General features: G+C 42.5%; 1 protein-coding gene across 1 annotated transcript; it reads right to left on the bottom strand.

Moving 5' to 3' along the window:
- Positions 1-241: 241 nt before the first annotated feature.
- LOC310964560 (insulin-like growth factor-binding protein 4) lies at positions 242-18,990 on the bottom strand. Its single transcript, XM_083937737.1, has 4 exons — positions 18,084-18,990; positions 7,685-7,848; positions 6,300-6,425; positions 242-3,808 (listed from the first exon to the last, which is right to left on the bottom strand). The coding sequence occupies exons 1-4, from the start codon at positions 18,439-18,441 to the stop codon at positions 3,671-3,673; spliced, it is 786 nt and encodes a 261-aa protein (XP_083793863.1). The 5' UTR covers positions 18,442-18,990; the 3' UTR covers positions 242-3,670.
- Between the last annotated feature and the right edge of the window lie 1,286 nt (positions 18,991-20,276).

Here is a 20,276-nt window from a genome sequence, read left to right as displayed (position 1 = left end):
GTTTGAAACATTAAATATCTTATCTTTGTTGTGTGGTCAATTCAGTATAGGTTGAAAAGGATTTGCAAATCAACGTCCCAACTCTATGTAAATTATGGTTTGTATGATAATATCTATCTACGATTAACTAAAATCGTCCAATGATGCAACTAATATTACTACTGCTACTAATAATGATAGCAACACAATTGTAGTTTCTAAAGTGTTTTAATTGATGTATTACAATGTGTACATTTTCGTCAGGTAAATATTTACAGTGTAACTGAACATTTAATTGGTTGAAAGTCAATATTTCAGTTGTTTGATCACTTCAGTGCTTCAGTATAACAGTCCTTGTTCTGGACAAGATACACACAAGCTTATCTTTTGATTCCAACCCCAGTCCATTTGTATGCATGCAAACATTACATCTTATCTTCTACACATTAATATATAATATCAAAGGCAAACAGGAACAGTCTAGTGTCGAGAAATGCAATTACAGTTCAGTACAGTAAAGTTAGAGATCAAGCAACGTACTATAGCTCAAATACACAGTTTATTTAGTTAGAAGGCCTTCACAAAGTCAACTATTTGCCATCCCTCTCAATGATTACACTTAACAGAAAAAAAGTGTTTAGAACACTTGATTAGTCAATTATGATGAGATAAAAACGTTTTTGAGTGCATGCAGTTCACTGAATGAGTATTGATGTCTCCAGATAGTTTGCTTGTAGTCTTTGGAACAAGTTTAAGGATATTTGGTATTTGACATTTTAAGCTGTAGCAATGATTCTCCACCCATACCATCTTCTATCTATCGTCTGTCTGTTTTGGCGACTGCCTTTGGATGCATTTATTTCATTAGTGACAAATAAAAGTGGTCATCAGGTGCCAATGCACTGTTTCCAGCAAACTGACCATTAGCTGCAGTGATTAAATTCCTCACAGTATTGTTGTTAGTAACTGGGAACCAAAAGCAGAGAATTCTGACTCATATTATACACGAGAACTAGGCCAACAGAGAAGTTACCTTTTATTTGATTTGTGTAAGTTTTTGATTCCAGTTTCCTAAGACCATGACCTTCATGGTGCACTGAAGATACAGCAGGGAAATCCTCAGTGAGGATAAGAGACATTTGTCTGATTCCTATTAGCTGTCCCCAGTGTGCTGGGTTGACATTACAGGGGGAGAGCAACTACTTTTCACATCTGAAGGCTAAATGTTCTACTACATTGTAGGGCTGTCCTCGATTAAAGAAATTCTTAGTCAACTAACCATGACCTTCACTAATTGATTCGTTGATTTAATCGATAGATCTGTAAAGCTGAGTTTCTCCGCAAAGAATCGTGAAAAAAACATCACTTTAAATCTTGTGTTTACCAGAGATGTGCTCACACGTTTCCAGGAAGAAAAAAACAGCATGAAAGATGAAAAAAAAAAAAGAAGCTAATCAACTAACGAAATCTTATTTGACAAAGACACCAAACGAGCGATAAGTAGACTAAGAGGGGGCTGCCCCACTACCTTGCAAAATAACCAACTGAGAGAAGCACCAAAATTAGAGAATTTTACTTTTCTTAGACTCCCTATTCATATATGCATACTACTGTATTTTAGAAAAAAAGGTTAGACCAAATTCCACATGGAAAAAATGTGCAAAAATGCATAATAATAATCACAATAATAATAATAATAGTTTTCAGTAATAGTTTTCATGGCACGTTTTCATTCCCGTGTGGAGCTAAGTGTACCTCCCTTCGGTGTGTTGTGCTCCAATAGTCCTGTTTAAAGCTTACCTGATGTTGGGGTAAAATCAGAGTGTGGAGACGAGGGAAAACAAAATCTGCACTGTAATCTACACACAGATGATTTGTTAGGTTGACATTTATGCGGTTCTGTGTGGGACAACAACACGTATAATGCCCGTCCATCCACACAAGAGGAATTTGTGCTTGAGTGAATGATAACTAAAGTCTGCCATGGAAGGTAGAGCAGGCTGTCCATATCTGGTGGTGACAAACACCAGCATTAGCTTAAACCTGCTGCTCTGCCCTGAACTCGTAATGCACACACCGGTACAATCAGTCTCGCCTACAGTATCTAAAATATTTGATGAGTAGCTAAGTCACTTGCACTGGTATTATACACCTTTAATTATTAGTGTGATGCCCTACAGGTGATATGAAAACTGAAAACTAGCGTTGTCAGATTAACAGAGGAAGTTCTGCTTTCCACATTATCATCATTCTATCTTTACTGCTACACGTCCTCCATTCATTGCTTTATGTTAACTAGGAGCTCAATAATTCAAATGTATTACACTGCTTATTTAAGACATGTCACATCGGCAGTTTACACTGGCCAAAGAGCCAGATAGCTGCAGAGGCAGTGCTGAGGTCTGTTACTTTTATACTTTAACAATAACAGTGAAAGCAGTCTTTGCCGATAGCTCGTGATCCTCGCACTTGCTGATGCTAATTGCTATACTTCCCGAAAACCCGAGTCTTCTGTTCCAATACTAAACAAACAGTGCAGAAGCCATTTTTTTATTTATGTCTTTTTTTTTGCATTTTGCATTTTGGCACAATCAGTATATAGCACCACCAAAGTTCTGCCAAGCAGTCTGTTTGGAGAGAAATCCTGTATGTTGAAGCATATTCATACAAACATGAAAGTCACACTGGCTTCTTAGCACCAGCTGGAGAAATAAGATTATCCTATCAGCAGTGTACAGAGTTTGTAGCCCTGCTACGCTGCCAGCCCCCCTGGACCTTGCTGCTAGAGAGAGCTCGAGGGCAAAGAGAGGAAGCAGAGTTAACCACGGGGCGATAAAGCAAATCTATTCTGGCCTTTCAGAGATTCAGTTGCTCAAACTAATCTCACTTTTCACGTTGGTCTTGATGGAGTGAAAAGCTACGGCTTATTATTTGGTAACTCAAGACAGGGGATTGCATTCCTTTCTTTCTCCTGTTTCTTTTTTCATTTTATCTGTTCTCATCCTGTCTTTTATTGCTACTCTTGTGTCGTCACTGAGCTAGACTTTGTGTTTGCAAACACACGTTCATTCATTTTAACCTACTTATACCATGGGTGTGGTTTGCGACATATAGCACAGTAGGATAAGAGCCACACGTTACAACCAATTGCATTCATTGTGTGAAAAACAAGTACACAAACCTTTTTAAGTGATTCTTTCTGGATTGTCATCCATTGTAATTCAAACTGATCGAGCGCTCCAGAGAGAATAAATCAAATGCTGACAGCTGATTATCTGGTGGGGTTCATTTTCTTACTTTTTCAAGAACACTCTACTGAAGTCGGACCAGAAAAAAACAACACATTTTGCTCTCTAACAAAGATGACAATTACAACTGTTATCTGTAGAAGGCTTTTCTGCCACCTGTAACTTTAAAGCGCACGTGTCTAACGACTATCGGTCTGAAGTTCACAAAATAGAAACGATACACAACAAGTGCTCAAAGACTCAGAGATCACATACTCTCACACATAGAAAAAGAAAATAGCAAAACAACTCAATTCAATGGTTTCCTTTTAGTTGTGCAGGCTCAAGTACCGTTGGCCTCAGGTGAAGTGAGGCATTAGAGTGAAGTCCTTTCCTCGTGTAGTTCTACTAATAAGCACCAGTAGAATTCAGCTGGTCCTACAGCCCCACTGCCACTTCACTCCTCAATCCCTCAGGGTAGCAGTCATTAACTGGTGGCAGTCCAGATCCCCTCGGAGCTCCAGCGGGCCCGGCAGCCTCATGCCTGTCTTCTGATCCACACACCAGCACTTTCCCCGCTGGCCGTCACGTGCTGGATGACACTGTGGGCAGGAAGGATATATATAGAATATTTTAGTGACATATAACAGCTTCTTCAACTGCAGGTTCAAATATTTAATAAATGTGTTTTATTAATTATATAATTTGTTAATTAGATAATGTTTTTAATTCATGTGAAAACCACTCATCACCACTCTGCAGTGCCCCTACTAGAAAAACTTGATCCATGTAACAATCAAGGTTCTTATCCTCTAAGATTCTGAATAGACTCACAACTTCCAAATTCTATTTAATTTTTTTCTACAAAATAACCTTAATAGTGAATTGTCAGCTTGTTACATCTGAACGAGACTGAAGGATGAAGCATCCCGTTCAATGGTGCAATCGGGAACGCTGCTGCTGTTGCAATTTCTCTGTGAAAATCATCATGTTGCATTCCATAATCCATTCATGAGTGGTGATCCACAGCTGCAGTTTATTTTGTTTGCTAGAGACTGCACATTGGCGAGGAAAACGCTGCGTAGTGAGCCGATAGTTAGCTTTAGCCTAGCCCTCCTCTCTTCACCTGTCTTTGTTTATAGTTTGGACCTCGCTTTTGAGCACTTCCTATCAGCAGGGCCGGTTTGGTAGCCCTCCATCAGTGTTGTAGTACTTATTTTTACTCTTTTGAGTCTCTAAATTGCCTGTGCGTTTTCCTTTTATTTGCATATTTACTTTAGGTACTTTAGCTTGTCGTCTCTGACAGAAGCGCTACACGCTGCCGTAGCACCCTATCGTTTAGATGAGAGATCTAGAGATGTGACAGCAGAGAGTGGAGACCACTGCTGTGAAAAAAGACATACAAGCTGCTTTGCCTGGCCATAAGCACATGACATGTTACTTACATCAAATAAGCCATCGAGACAGTTTTAAACTATTAACGCAGAAATCCAGGAGAGTGGCTAACAGTGATTAGCTCGAGGCAGTGCAGTGAAGGCATTTAAACGTCTTTTTTAACCACTAATACTGCTCAAAATAACACCAAACCTCTGCAGTGGCATGATAAGAGTCCTTACACATTAACCGAAGCATCAACGACGTTGTTAGTGAACCTAGAGTTTCTTAAAATAGTGTTTTGAAAGACCTACCTACTTGCCCCGGTAGCAGCTGCTCTGGTAATAAAGTCCATTCAACTTTGTGTGTTCACATTTTTGCAATCAGTTGATATATATTTATCAAATATGGAAACCCATGGGGTGGCCAGTGGCACAGTGGTCAGAACAGTCTCCCCATGTAAAGAAGCTGAAGGTCCTTTAGGCAGCGGCCACGGGTTCCACTCCGACCTGCGGCCCTTTGCTGCATGTCTCCCCCACTCCTCACCACATTTCCTGTCTGTCTTATCTAATAAAGGCTTGAAAACTGCCAAAATTATCTTTGAAAAAATATATATAGAAGCTCATAATCTATACATACACACTTTGCTCTGCTTTCGCGCCATTATTCGCCTGCACACAGCCTTTGTTAGCACACAGCACACTGGAGTAGATCCTGAAATTGGCACCTCTATGAATCAAATCAAGAGTAAATTTTAATTGAATCATGATCCCACGAAAGTTGAATAGAATCGTGAGATATTAAAAGATTCACACCCCGACTGTGAGAAGAATTTCAAGTTTGATTCGCAGCCCATGAAATTCCATCTGTGAACTTTTAACAATTCCTGTAATACAGCATTTATTGGGTGATTTTTTGACTTTCTCTGTAGTGATTTACAGTTTCAAAAGGCCTCCAAGACCAGTTAAAAATCTCAGAGTAACCCTGCCATGAAATAATTGCCAGTTGTCCCTAATGACCTGTGCTTTACTTCCCAATAGGGTTTATCGCAGTTAAACAGTTAACAGATGCCTGTGAATCTGAGCAGACAGAGATACTTCAACCACGTTACACAATCAACACAACTCAGACTGTTGATGACTGCTGCCTTAGCACAGCTTTCCTTTTATCACTCACTCTGCGTCTGTTGCTTTGATTGCATATCCAAATCAGAGCAGTCTTATCTGTATTTTATGTTCTCTGATTATCTTACTCTTATCTGCATAGTTGCCCAATTTTGTAAAGGCAGAATAACAAAAATAATGGCATCCAAAAGCTAATTGCCTCCATCACAGCAATAAAGTGATTATTGTTAACGGTTTAGGAGAAACCACTTCACACACACCTTTCAACTCTTGATTCCTGAAAGGAAAATCGCTTTTCGTGTGAGCTTTGGAAAAACAAGGTCTTGGCGTTACCATGGCGGTCTGCTTTGGAGACACTTTTGTGTTGATGTTGAACTAGTAAGACAATATGTTATTGGCTGGAGGCATGTTTTGTGTTTAGGCCAACTGATTGATGATGGAGTTTGAACGGAACAGTTTGAAGTACAAAGATAGGCATTTGTATTTGTATTGGCTTAATTCACAGTTCATCAGTAGGGCTACACATGGCCATATAGCGATCTACTCAATAATTCAATAAAGCTCGTAGCAACTGTGTGTGCCTGAAACCACAGACCTGTTTAGCGTGGAAATCTCCGTTCTTGTCACAGTTGGGTATGGGGATTGTGAAGAGATCATCATGTGTGCGGGAATTTGATGCCAATCTGTCCAGTGCTCTCTGCAGCTCAGCACGACAAGGAGCCTGCAGGAGAAATCAATTCATACACATCAGCAGAATTCCAGATGTTGGTAGATGTTTGCACCAGTGTAAGAAAACTGCTGTGTAGCAATGAATGCCAAGTCATTCTCTCCAATTTTTCAGGAGAAAATAATGACAAAGTTTAGGTAAAATCTCAAAATCAATGCCATATTTGTTTATAAAAACTCATGAATAATAAATATGCAATGTCCAAAGAAAATTAAGAGTTTGATTTCAAAGTAGGTTACCAAGTGAACTGGGGAAATCCCAACTTTAATTTTGCCAATGTCATTTATTTATTTAGTGGAGGAGTGTAAAAAAATAGCAATACATTAAGTATTGCAATATGTTGTTGGGAAGTCTGCAAAATAACGTTCTAAAGTTTGCCAAAGAAAAAACTGGCATGGTCATTTCCAAAGTTGTCCCTTGACCTCTGACCTCAAGATATCTGATCTGTAAGGACACTTTACGTTAATCCCATGCAGTTTTTGACGGTCTAAATGTGTTGTAATGTATCTTCAGCCGGTAAACTCTTCCCCTCAAATGTAACAATCTATGCATATGATGGTGTGTTCTTTAATAATGAAATAATATTTTAAAATCACAGTATATCGCCTTGCTTACAGTATTGCAATGCAGATACACAGCCTCAATAAACTCAACATCAAACAGGTTTTAATTTGACACTACACAACAAATGGCAACACCTTTACATTGTGTGTGCATGTTGATGTATTTGCAAATAGGTCTGAGAGTCAGCTGCATTGAATTTACAAGCCAACTAATGACTGCATGTGAATACATCGTTCTGGCAGATTTCTTTTCAGCACAGCTAATCCAAAGGCATTCCCACAAAGTCTTTCAAAACATTAACTATACAACTATGCGGGAGACTGTGGCATCGCTATGCATTCATGTTAAACAATTATGTTCTGAATGAAGGTACAGAAATGTCGTAAAACCAGCCTGTTAATGATTAATGGGGATGTTATGATTCTGCTCTTGACAGTGTCAAAACAGCAAATTACATGTTGATGTCAATGTGCACCTGTGCTTTATTTCGCAAGACCGCAATTAACTGTTCCAGTCTGTAAATAAGTAATTTGTAGATGTATAACCTGTTTGTTAGGCTCGTTGCTTTGGAACTACAGTTTAAAGCCTTAATGCAAAACACCTGCGGGGGCTGAGCCATGTGCTGCAGAGGGGATTGTCTGTGTTTGATGTGTTCCGTGATACTGATGTCAGGTGATCGTTTCTCTCACCAGCGCCGCCTTGGCCTCCTCCCTGGCGGTGTTGCTTCTCTGATTTGTGGATTTTGGAGGATGTCGGGCCAGGGTCTTCTGTATGCAGCGCTTGTCCTGCGGACTGCACCGGATATTGCTGTTGTTCGGGTGTTCAGGGATGATCTCATCCTGCCTGTCCATCGCTAAAGGGCAAGGAATAATGCTTTAGTTCCTTCATTTCAACAACAAGGTGAATAATGATATTGCACTATAAAAAACTTCAAAAACATGGCAGGGCTCACACAATAATAGCACATTTTAATGATATGAGTACGATATAGGGCAACACCCATTATTTTAATGCTTAGCTTGGGTGTCAGATATAGAGCAGGAGCTGTTCTGCCTTCCCCCCTTGTCCTTTTTCATAACATGCCATACAGCTGAACATGGTGAGATGTAGGCTAAAAACGAGGCCAGGTTAACCTCAAGGACACAGAGCTGTGTTCCCGCTCTGGGGGGTACTATGTACCTCAGCTCTCGCCCTGGTACTCAACTACTGCACCACAGCCATGCCACGAGCCGTGAGGCTTTTTAAACGATACCACCCCTGTTCTGCCACCCTCGGTACATTGTGGTCTGTGCCACATTCACCTTTGCATCCCTATAATCCTGCAGTTCTGTGGCCCTGCAGGCAGCCAGCTGCTTCCTCAGGAAATGCCCCCCTTCCCTCTTCGTTCTCCACCCCTCCACAACAACCTCGGCCTGTGCCAGATGGAGATTGTTAGAGGGTATTTGCACTGTCACAAGTGGGCACGACCTCTGTGAGAGCTGGTTCATGGTGGAGGGGCACAAGGTGGGCAGAATGCGGGATAGGTTGTGTGTGCCTTTCTGTGTGCACATGCGGGCTACTCTTCACCTACTCTTCAACTGTGGCTTATAAGACTTGGCAGAGTTTGTGCTTTCTGGTCATAACCCATGGCATTGTACAGACTGGCACTGGAATCAAAGAGTGTGGTTTTACTGTTTTGAAGCTGATGTTGCTCTGATCATTGAACCAGATCTGAGTTCTGTTTGATATCTAAGGTCGCTGCCAGATATTCAGTAATTTGCTATTGGCAAAGAGACAACGAAGGCAGCTCAGGAGCCTTCTTAATCTTTTTCAATGTGCTTTTCTTTTTCTCACATCTTCTTTGCATGAAGGCATACGTACACACAAGCCAAACCAGTGCAAGCATTTTTCTGCACTACTAGTTCTTGAGCTCGTCCTAGTCCTGCTGTATTTAGGATTTTGATCCTGGGTCATTTTCTGGTGATGGCTACATTGTTTTACAACTTGGGGAAAGGATTTGGAAGGTGACCGTATTTCTCTAAACTTCATAGACAGTCGCCGTGCTTTGCTTGGCTTGTCTGGAGGGGAAGTGTCTCTTGGCTGTTTGTATTTTTAGGCTTGTTGCTGTTAAGGCTCGCTCATCAGCACTTTCTTTCCACCAGAGCCAACAGGGTTTCAGCTGTTTCCTTTGTTCCACGTTGATCTTTCTCCTCTTTTGCCAGTTCACACTTTTTTGATTCCACGCTCTTTCGTAGGGCGAGCCAAAGTGATTTAGAAGTGGGTCAGGGGTGGCATGTCCTGTTTGCTACCACCGCTGTTTTCTATGGAGGAAGTTGCCACTTCTCTGTGTGATTTCATTTGATTTCCATCAGCAGCTCTTGGCTTTTGAAATCTAATTCCTACAGAGCATTATCAGCCCTAGAGTTGATACACTGCAGTGCGTTCACAGGTCACAGGTGCAAAGGAAAGATGAAGAAAGATCCTTATATAATATATATATATATATATATATATATATATAATCCTACTCAGAATCATACTGTCCATTGTGTCTTTTGGTGCAATGTAATCAGCCGAAACTATGGCCAAAGAGACAAAGAGCACGTCCTGTTAAGTGGCAGGTTAGATTCATCATCAAATATTGCTATTTTAAGAGCCTAGCGTGAGGTCACTACAGCATCTGATTAGCAGATGGTCACATAGCCAGTACTGTTACATATAATTACTGTGATACAGCACTGATCAATAACACAGTCGGGTGGACACAAAGCTCCATTATGATAGCACTTAGCTGACAGATTCCAAATATAATACACAGTAAACTGTTTGCTCAATCTAGTTCCTAGTTAAGTATTTGTTGTCACATCAACTGCCGCACTTGCAAATGTATTCGTCACACTGGCCATCAGACGTGTGAGCATCATTGATTATGGGATAAAGAGAGCAATCTGACTGGCAGGCACTCTCCTTCAGATTAACACTGTCTGCCTCACTTTACAATTTCTTTGCCATTACATAATTGAATCTACATGATGACAAGTCCATGCGAAGGCTTTATATTTTTGTCATCTTTTGTCATTTTTGAACTAAAGGCACATTTCAAATTCCACTGTTTGTGTCTTCAAGGCTGAACATGTAAACTTCAGAGACAAATATCCTCCTAAAATAAATATTTAGTTATGCTCAGCGAGATTGGCAGGGCATGTTCCTTGTGGTTTATACTTCCACTAGCTTAGATCTTGGATGTAAGACAAAAGAGTGTCCACTATCTGAGAGCTTTGTATAAAAACCTGAGATGCACTTTTAAACAATAAATGTTGGCTCTTAATACACTGAAGATAGCAACAGGGTGCTCTGCTCAAGAAGTGAGGTAGATAGACTGTCAAAGTCACCCTAGATCTTGCGGCGGCCAGCACTCGTCAGCGGCTTTTCAGCTGATTCAGCATGTTAAATAGGCGGTCAGCGAGATAAGTTACTCTGATTGGCAGAAGACAAACAGAAGTGAGGAAAGTAAACAAACGCCTAATCAGGTAAGATTATTTTATAAGACACTGAGATTGTTAGCAGAAACAGTTTGTTACTGCTTGTGTTACTGTGAGCTTGATGCTAACTAGCTAAATGGCTAACTAGCGTCTTGAATCTGTCATGTCAGTCCTCCTGTTTCCCTTTTTGAATGATGTATACAGACTCCCGCCGCCTGCTAGTATGGATAGTTACTTCCTCCGCATGTGCTAGCGCACTGTTGGCTGTAGTCTTTGCAGTGTGTTCAAGTGCAACTCTTTGTGCTAGACACAGGTGACATGAGAAGATGGAACAGTTGGCCTTGGTCACCACTCGTTCTTTGAAGCCGGGTTGCTTTATCTGGGTCTTTATGGTCGTATAAGTTACAACATATATTGGTCACAAAGTATTCTTATAAAAGAAAACCCTTATCTTCGCCATTTTGCTGCAGTGATGTGGGAACGTACTACAGAGCGTGTCAGTGCACCGTGACATCACTATTACTCAGGGTTACACGTGCAACAGGTGCGGTTATAAGTGTCCTGTTTCTGACCAAACACACTTAAAGCTTTTAAAATTGTACTCCATCAGATTTGAGATACGTTGTTTCTAGCGGCCTCTTTGGCGGTAAGATGTAACTGCAGGCGAGCCTGTTCTTTCAGAACCTCCATCTTGTCACGTTCATGGTCACTATGTGTGTTGACAATTGTATTTTTTATTTTTTTTTTGCTCTTTAGTAAACTTTATTGAAACACATTCACCTCTCTACTTCCAGTCTGTCCCATGTAACCCTCTTTAATCCATACACACACACATGTTCCTATTAGACTTCTGCCCTTACTGACTGAAGTTGGGATTTCCTATTACAAGTGAACGCAGCATAAATGTACATACTAGCCCTCGACTGTCGCCACAGACACGGATATTGGAATATTCGGCAAAAGGCAAGTAGAAGTGTTTTCATTAGTGGCTTATATGATTAATCACCATTGTTTTAACTCACTATTTGATCGATATTAACTTAAAAGGCAATTAAATAGATGGAAATCTTACGGAGTACAACTTTAACCTCAGAGTACAGTAAAACATAACTTTACTCTGCTTTACTCTACAATGTTTGTTTATGTAAAAGAAAAGATCTAATGTCCAGAATACAAAAGAAACCAATAAAACAGTAGAGCAATGGTGCAATCAGTATAGCTGGGATCTTAAGTTCAACTTTATTAATCCTATATATACTATTTGTTTTCTGCATTTAGTGCATTGGAGAGCCGCTGCTCAGTGGACATACATCAACTCCATTAATGAGGCCTTTGCTGACTGCCTAGTCCATTTATGTTTAACAAACATTGGAGTTAGCCTGTAAAAAATATATTGGTCCATAAAAGTTCCCTAGAGTGATTTAAAATGTGTATTTCACGAGACACCTTGGCTAGAAGATTGAATAGATTATACTGTAATGACAGCAGCTAATCTCCTGAAAAATGAGTACTCTTTGGGGAGGCCTCTCCTCCAGAATGTTTTGTAACATTTTGATACGTTTCTGGCAGCGGACTCAAAAGCCAACTAGGCTTACTACCAAAAATCTGTTCTCTTCAGTCAACACTGGATCCTGGTTTCCAGGCAGAACATTTCTTTGAATCAGTAAATCATCAGAGTCGATGTCTGTGCAGTTATAAGAACACTGTTAAAGACCACCAGCATGTGCTGTAAGAGGGCCAATGGAATTTTTGAAAGTGTCAATTGTCTAAGGAACACTAAAAACACAAACAAAGGCAAGCTTTGTGAAAAGGAAACCTGTACTGCACTGCCTGATGCTGCTTTGGCCACTTTCCATTCAACTGATACAGACATCCAGAAGAACGACATGTTTGTCAGTCTGAATCCAAAGAGAGCCGAGCAGCAGCACTTTACTGTCCGGTTTGATTAAGTCTTGATTTACCCTTTAACAAATCTGAAAGGAATTTTCACATGCCTACTTTCAATCCTAAATTACACACGCCCCATTTTAATTACACAGGTATTCTATATTATATATTGTATATGGGAGTATTCTGCTAAACATTGTTGCTGTAGAGTTCACCAAAACTGATTCCAAAAATAAAACCACCATCACTCCTAGCCAAGGCAGCTTTCCAGCAGTTTATTTAGTTTTCAATGAATAAAACATTTTGCTTGCCTATACTTTGGCTGGGAAAGGCTTGACAAATGAGACAGATATAACAGACACACAGGTGTGGATTAGAGAAAAACAATATGAATAAAAGACAGAGCAGAAACTCTTCCAGATGGATCATCATCAGAATAAACATTATTCTTTATTCTGACAAAAATCTTTTGGATCAAAATGTCGTGCTGCATGATGAAAATAGAACATGTTTTGGGAACTTTAGAGCAGTGAGAGGGTTTTTCCCACATTCGCCGCCTCCTCTGAGATTCATAGTTCATAGTTCTGTATTTCAGTCTACATCAAAACATGTTTAAAGACAACTGCATTTGTGTCACTTATCCAACAATATACGCTGGAGATCACAAAAAGAGAACAGCTAATAAATACTTGATTTATTTTTTATTGTTTTGAATTTGATAGAATATCTGCTGTGTCTAAACTGTACTAGCATGTTTTTTTTTTTAAATGACCAAGGCACCTTTATTTTGTGAAAAAAAACTGAGGAAAATTAGAGATCAGTAGCCACTGTGTCAGAAGAGAAGATTTCAACAATGTTTTCTTCTCTAGGATTCAAAAATGAACAGGAAGTGTAGAGTCCACAGCTTTGAATGACTTCAGCACATCTGTGCCCATAGGACATCACTAGTTTCTCACTCTGCTCTGGTTTGATCTTGGTCCATTCTGACTCAGTCTCTTCCACAGTTCACTAACTGGAGTGGGTTTCTTACTTTGTTGCTGAGGATTTCCCAGAGATTCTCTATGGGGTTTAGATCTGGACTCTGGGCTGGACATTTCATTGTTTCAATATTCTTACCTTGAAGGAACTGCTTAACCTGTTTTACAGTGAGACAGGGGGCAGGCGGTTTTGGATGAAACTTGCAGGCTGATTCAGAAGAGGCCCAACTCCTGCTGCAGAAAACATCCCCAAACCATGACACTTCCTCCTCCAGATTTAGCTGACTTCACTACACACTTTGGGTTCAGTCTTTCCCCAGTCCTACACCCAACATAATGTTTCCATCAGACCCAAATAAACTGAACGTTCTCTCATCATTGAAGTCACTCTGGATCAGTTCTCCTCTGTCCACACAACATGCTCCTCAGCAAAGGGAAGTCTAGTTTATTCTTTCTGCTGATGAGAGGTTTGGTCACTGCAGAGTGGGCTTTCAGTCCAAATTGTCTTAAACCATGAGACACTGTGTGCAGAGACAGATCCTTGCCCTGTTCAGCACTGAACTGGAGACCAACTCCAGCTGCAGTGTTGAACCGATTCCCCATTGAGAGGCTTCTCATAATCCTGTCCTCTTGTTTTAACTTGTTTTAAGTGGACGACCGGCCTTTTTGAGGGACCTAAATTAATCTGTGTCTTTGTAAAGTTTCAATATTCTTGAAATCACAGACTTGAAACACCCAACCTCTCTCTGATGGCTGAGAGGGTGGTCCCTTTGGCCTTCATCTGGACAACCTGCTGCCTCAGGGTTTCAGTCTCCTTAGAGCAGCTGCCATCTTACAAAGTAACCAGGAGAACTGCAGATACATAGGGTGTGTCCAACGGATCAGTAAATTGTCACCGGGTGCCAGATTATCACCAATAACTGGGAGGGATCGGAAAGAGTTCTTTAATTTAGCTTAGCTTTTTCACAAAATAAAGGTTTTTGTTGAAGTGCCTTGGTTATTTAAAAAAGCATGCCAGTACAGCAGTGGTATAGCCACAGCGGATATTCTATCAAATTATGAACAATAGAAAATAACAGTATTTCAGAATAAATCAAGTATTGATTAGTTGTTCTCTAATTTTGATCTCCACTGTAAACTGGCATCTTTAACCTCAGGGACATAACTCCATCACTACTCTACTTCTGTAGATCTATTTGCCTGCAGATCTGAGAGTTTATTCTGTCACAGTGAGCTGGGGAAATCTCAGCCATGCATCACTTGTTGCACTGATACTACTACTACTACATGTGATGGGGGGGATCTATGAATAGAGAGAAACCTGCAGCTGCAGTGAATTAGGTCAAACTATTTTGAGTTACATCATTAACTCCATTTCAAGTGGATTGCTCCTATTTTAATATAAGTACAGAATCAGGGTCTTGAGTGGAGTGCAGGGAGAGGAAACGAACACGACAGCATTTCTACGGGTCGGTGAAGGGGTGCACTACCTAGATTTTGAGTTACAAAAACAATATTAGGAAATGGATAAATTAACAGTAATAACCCCTGCTCAGGCAATGCACTTCATCATTTATCAAGATGTTGACACAGAGATTACTTCATTGTTGTTATTACTGTTAATAGGTTTGGGTATGAAATCTCGCTGACAGATTAGGCCTGTTTCATGGCCATGTTGGATTGTTTATGTATCTCTCAGCTCCAACACTAGAAGGGGGCTAATCACATTTACTCCTGCACGAGCGCCCCAGCTGTAAAAATGTGCTGCACAACCCAAAGTAAGCAAATACACAACATTAAGGGACATCTGCAGAAAGAGGTTTGGGAAAATCCTCATAATGCGCCGTGAAAATACATCCACATCCTTAACTTGGCTCACGACTCCCAAAACGTGCTGAGGAGTCCCCCCTCGCAAGAGCAAGAAGAATCTAGGTTAGCATGCTGCTTTCATAAAGCCCTGTGTGCGTCACAGTAAATTGGCCGTAGTTAGACAGAGTCTGGCTCCATCGACGGCTTCATTCATGCAACGCCTTCGCTGCCTGTAGGTGTAAGACTTTTCATATCTGACATCTGTATCAGTTTGTAAATAATATCCTTTTTACTGTCACAGGGAAGCATTTGAAAAAGACACCGGGGCAGACTCAGCAGGAATGCAGGAACAGATGGCAACACACGCATGATGATTTATTCTAAGCATTATAGATGGAGAGGGTTTCTAAGAATCGGATATTAAGATGCACTAAAGCTGTCTCAGACCTTGACATAAGATACAGGGCAGTGCTTGTTGTTGCTATGGAAATTTTGGCTCCAAAATAGTGATACACTTTTAGAGACAAATACACTGTTTTGAACCAGATAGGTCTTGCCAGCCTGATTTCATGAATAACCTTTACTGGGATATTTGCTTCATTAACAGAAAATCAGCCTTTAAAAAATGGAGTGGAACCCATGAGGCAGCACAAATGTTTGTAATACAAGTGTTATGTTGCAGTATTTATTAGCGTAACTGTAACTGTCGTTGACTGAACATCCTAAATCCCCTTCAAAGGGCTGCCGAGATCTGCCTCTGGCCCAGGGTCCTTTTCATTAGGAATTCTCTTGGTTTTTAAAAACCCTCTTCTATTTTTATCTAGCATGTTCACTGTTGCTAGGATTGGGGCAGTGTCAGACATGTATTCAGGAGATGCACCCCCTTCTTTAATAATGCATAGTACGGTGAATGCACCACAAAGGAAATCTCCTGCTTGTGACTGGAGTTGCTCTTTCGCCTCTCCCCACACTCCTTTCTGATTGTGTCTCTCCGCTGCCATGGTTTACATTGAACATTCTTATACAGCTGATGTGAGCTTCTGCCCAGAAGAATTGATTACAGTGAGATTTATTGGGACAGAGCTTTCCCCCGCTTTGTTATGACAGAGTCCAGGGGTGAGAAGGAGTGTGGAGGCAAACAGAACTCATATTACAGAACACCAAAAAACAACAACTCACGAACTTTCCAAAAATCTTCCATCTACTGCCGCCCCGCCCTAGAGAAAGGACCCGAGACTCTCCCCAGTGCATTAACCCAGTTCCGGGGTCAGCTGATCAGACGACGCAGCATGGAAAAGCAGAAATAATGTTCAGGGAGAACACTGTGCGCGGTGAGCTGGTGTGGATGGACAGAGCCGGGGCAACTTAAGACAGCCCTCCTTTTTTTATTATCATGCTCCAAACAGCTTTCCTCTTCTTTCTGATTCCATTTAGTCATGCTATGTGCCGACCTAACCTATGCTTGCCCTGCACAGAGAGCAGAAGGCTCTCATTTCAGCTCTGGCAGCGAGAGTGCCGATGAGCTCATCCTCATGAAGGAGCTGGACGCGGTGGGCGATGCGCTCGAAGGCTTGTTGGGGGTGGGGGGTGGTATGGGGGTGAAACAGATGCTGCAAAGAAGATGAGAGATGTGGGAGTTATATTTTGGCTAAGTCCATCCAAATCTTTGGTGTTCTGGCGCTAGCAGATAGCCTACTGCCATTACCAGTAACTGCCCGGGAGCCTGGGTTCAGTGGAAGCAACACCAGGCCAGTTAGTTGATAATCTGGAACAAATGGAAGAACCACCTTGTGTACGATGCATTATAACAATTGCCTTGTGTGGCACAGTGGAAAGCAACACCCTCCCTCTGTGGAGAGCAGAGGAAGACAAACAGTGGAGGTTGTTTCATCGGTGGAAAGAAGTTAACGTCAAAGCAGTGAACTGAAACCGGATCTGCAGATAAGACGTCCAGGATTAGACATCCCACTGTGAGAAAGTGGAAACAGACTTTCTTCTTTGCAAAAGGAATGCTGCAACAAAGAGGAGAATTTGAAGGCGTACCAGAAGAGTGTGATAGAGACATCAATGGTAGAAGAGGGTTAGACATCTGCAGCAGCAGGAGGAGGAGGAATGGGGGCGTCCATGAAAGAGCACCAAGTGAATTACTGATTGCAGAGAGCTCTAATAGCCCCAGACTGGCCACACTCCATTACAGTCATTTCATACAGCAGCTTTTATTACCTCCTTCCATTACAAACACACACACACATGCAGATTCTCACTTCCCCAGTACCACCACTATGCATTTCATTTCACTGCCCGCACTGCACGACGACCTGCAGCTGCAGAATCTCAGTTTTACACTGTCAGGATGAGGTCATTGCACACCCAAGGGTTGTTGGGAAAGTGACTTGTTAGTGTCACTATCTGCATTAACTTCACTAAATCAGGTAACGCCACACTCATACCATAGAAACTTGTCAACCATGCATACACGCCCACCTCAGCTATCGCCACAGCGCTCTCCTCTGCTCTGCATCTTACATCAGGGCCCCTTTCACAGCAAGCGGCCGCAAGACAGCCGAGGGACTGTGTGCGCTCTCTGCGCTGCGTTAGGAGCTGGTGTGTGTCCACGCTCTGGTTCAGGGCTTAGCCGAGATTAGGGTAAACAAGCAGCACATTGTCACACACGCACACAACTCTGACCCTGCCCAGCTCAGGTAAGGCCCAGGGAGCCGAAATATTCTGCTCTGCTCAGCCATGGGTCCACAAAGGCCTGGCCAGCTGTGGCTGACCGTTGTTACATGCATCATACTCTGAGAGCATCTTGACATAGACATTTGCAGATATCAACCGTGGTGTAATGCTTTGATGTTTTGAACCTAGTTGTAATTGTCAAAAACTAAACGCAGGAAGTGCAATGAAATGCATTTGTGATCAGTTCAAACAGACTCTGACCCCTTCGCTCTCACCTGAGTTCTCCTCCACGTCTCTCTCATCAGTGCACACCCCCTGGCCGTGCATCAGCGAGTGCAGTGGCCTCTCCACGCCACGCGGCGGGTAGCAGCGGAGGCCCGTGCCACATCGGGGCGAGTAGACGCCACAGTGCGCCCCTTTTGGCAGGGCGCAGGTGGGGCAGCAGCCGCAGCCAGGCTCCCGCACAGTCTCCTCACAGCCGTCTGGCAGGCGGCAGCTGGCCAGCCTCTCCTCGGAGCACAGCGGGCAACGGATGGCCTGGTCCGACAAGCAAAGTGCCACAAGAGACAGGGCGCCAAATGCCCAAAGGCCCCAGCAGGACGGAGCTACTACCACGCCACCTCCGCGCACCATGGCAGTCCCGGCACCTGCACGCAATCCTTTGCCCTCGTGTATGCTCCCCTTTGCTTCCCTCTCCTCTGAGTGTTGTGCAGCTTTTGATCACTTTCTACTTCAACAGCAGATTTCAGAGCAACAAGGGAGATTTGAGAGGAGCGCTTTGTCCAGGATGGTCTTTGATATTTTCAGCTGGTTAGTGTTTCAATTGAAGGGACACAATGCCTCTGCTGTGTTGCCTCTCCGTTCCTCTGATTCAATTTCACAGTGCAGAAATTCGAGCCCACCCGCAATCTGCTCGTGATTTGCTCAGCTGGCAAACGTAGTGGCGATAAGAACTAGTTTTTATGTTGGAAGGAAGAGTTGCAGGAAGGATATCCACTACTGCGTTGAGTCAGGTGAGTCTTGGTCTCTCTTCTAGTTTGAGTCCAGAAGCTCGCCCGCCCTCTAACGAAGCCCCCAAAAATCTGGTCTACAAGTGTCCAAATGCAAAACAGGTCATCAAAAGGCAAGGTTGTAAGTAACAGCTGCAGTTTCCTCCTCTTGCTGGTGTGCAGTGTACAGGACTCGCTCCAGAGAATGGCTCAACACGAGTGGCTCTCCTTGGACTTTATACTGGTCCATGGACACGCCTCTTCCTACAGTGAGAGAGGAGCTGAAAAGCACAGCAGAGAAAAGCCAGGCTAAAGCTCTCTCCCTCTGTCTTACTCTCTAGCTCTTCTACTCCGACCAACACACAAGCTTATATACACTCTCCCTCACTTGTCCTTTCCCAATCCTGAGTGCATGCAGAGAAAAAACAGCTGAATCGCCCTCTCACTTGCTCACACACAGATTACACTTCATTTTTTTCTCATTCTTCTCAGTCATACACGTCCGACTTATTTCACGTGACAATATGTTGATTTGCAAAGATGAATTATTATGTATTCCCCTAAAAAAATAAGAGAAAACAAGCAAGTGCTTTTCCACTTTAATCAACCCCAAATGCTCAACACACACACATGCATGTGCCCCCGGGGTCGAAACATTGTTCAAACAACAACGCGACCTTATGCCTGCTCCCTCAACAAGGTCTGTGTGATTATGTGTGTGTTTGCATACGTGTGCGTCCAGTGGTCCAGTCTGTGCTGTGGCCCACCCGCCTACCCCCACCCATTATGTCGGCCCCAAGATCTCTCTCTCTCTCTCTCTTGCTACTAACTGGAGTGGGCAGCTATAAAAGGCAAATGGACAGTCTACCCCCCCCCCCCTCCTTGTTGCCGCCCTGCCCCCACCGGTCCTAAAAAAGCCTCCCACCAGTGGGATCACAGGATAAGTTTTAACAACGCTGCGAACCAGCAAAGTTTATTATACGTGTGTTTCTGGTCATGAAAGAGTCTGTAAATCAGTGTGTTACTTCGTTCCTGTTTGTCCGTGTGCAGTTATGCCCTGCACCCAGCCTGTAAGGTTTTGAATCATGGCTTTTATTGGTCGACCTCTCTCTTTTTTTTTTTCCTGTGTTCCTTTGCCTCCGTTTTGCCATGGAAACCCAGCATGTATTGTAATGCCTTTGTGAGTGTGCTTTCTTTCAGCTTTTTTTTCTTCGGGCTGGTAGCTGGTTGCCATAGGCGGACCATGGGCCTTAGCCAAGCCTAACAAGGCCGTGCACCACTCAGGTGGGTGCTGCAGTGTGTGTTGTTAGTTACAGGGCACCCAGATTCCCCGCCTTAGCCATCCCTGCTTAGTAAAGGATCAGAAAGAGGTCAAAATAACAACAGCCTCGCTGTGAAACTGCCATTTTCTGCATAGAAAGTCAAATATGAACAAATAACTACATCTGGTCAGTTTCAAGTAAATAGCATGACTGTCTG

The sequence above is a fragment of the Echiichthys vipera genome, assembly GCF_963691815.1.
Source record: "Echiichthys vipera genome assembly, chromosome: 2".
Taxonomy (NCBI): Eukaryota; Metazoa; Chordata; class Actinopteri; order Perciformes; family Trachinidae; genus Echiichthys; species Echiichthys vipera.
The sequence above is the reverse complement of the archived record's forward strand: the minus strand, read 5'-3'. Positions and strand labels throughout refer to the sequence as shown.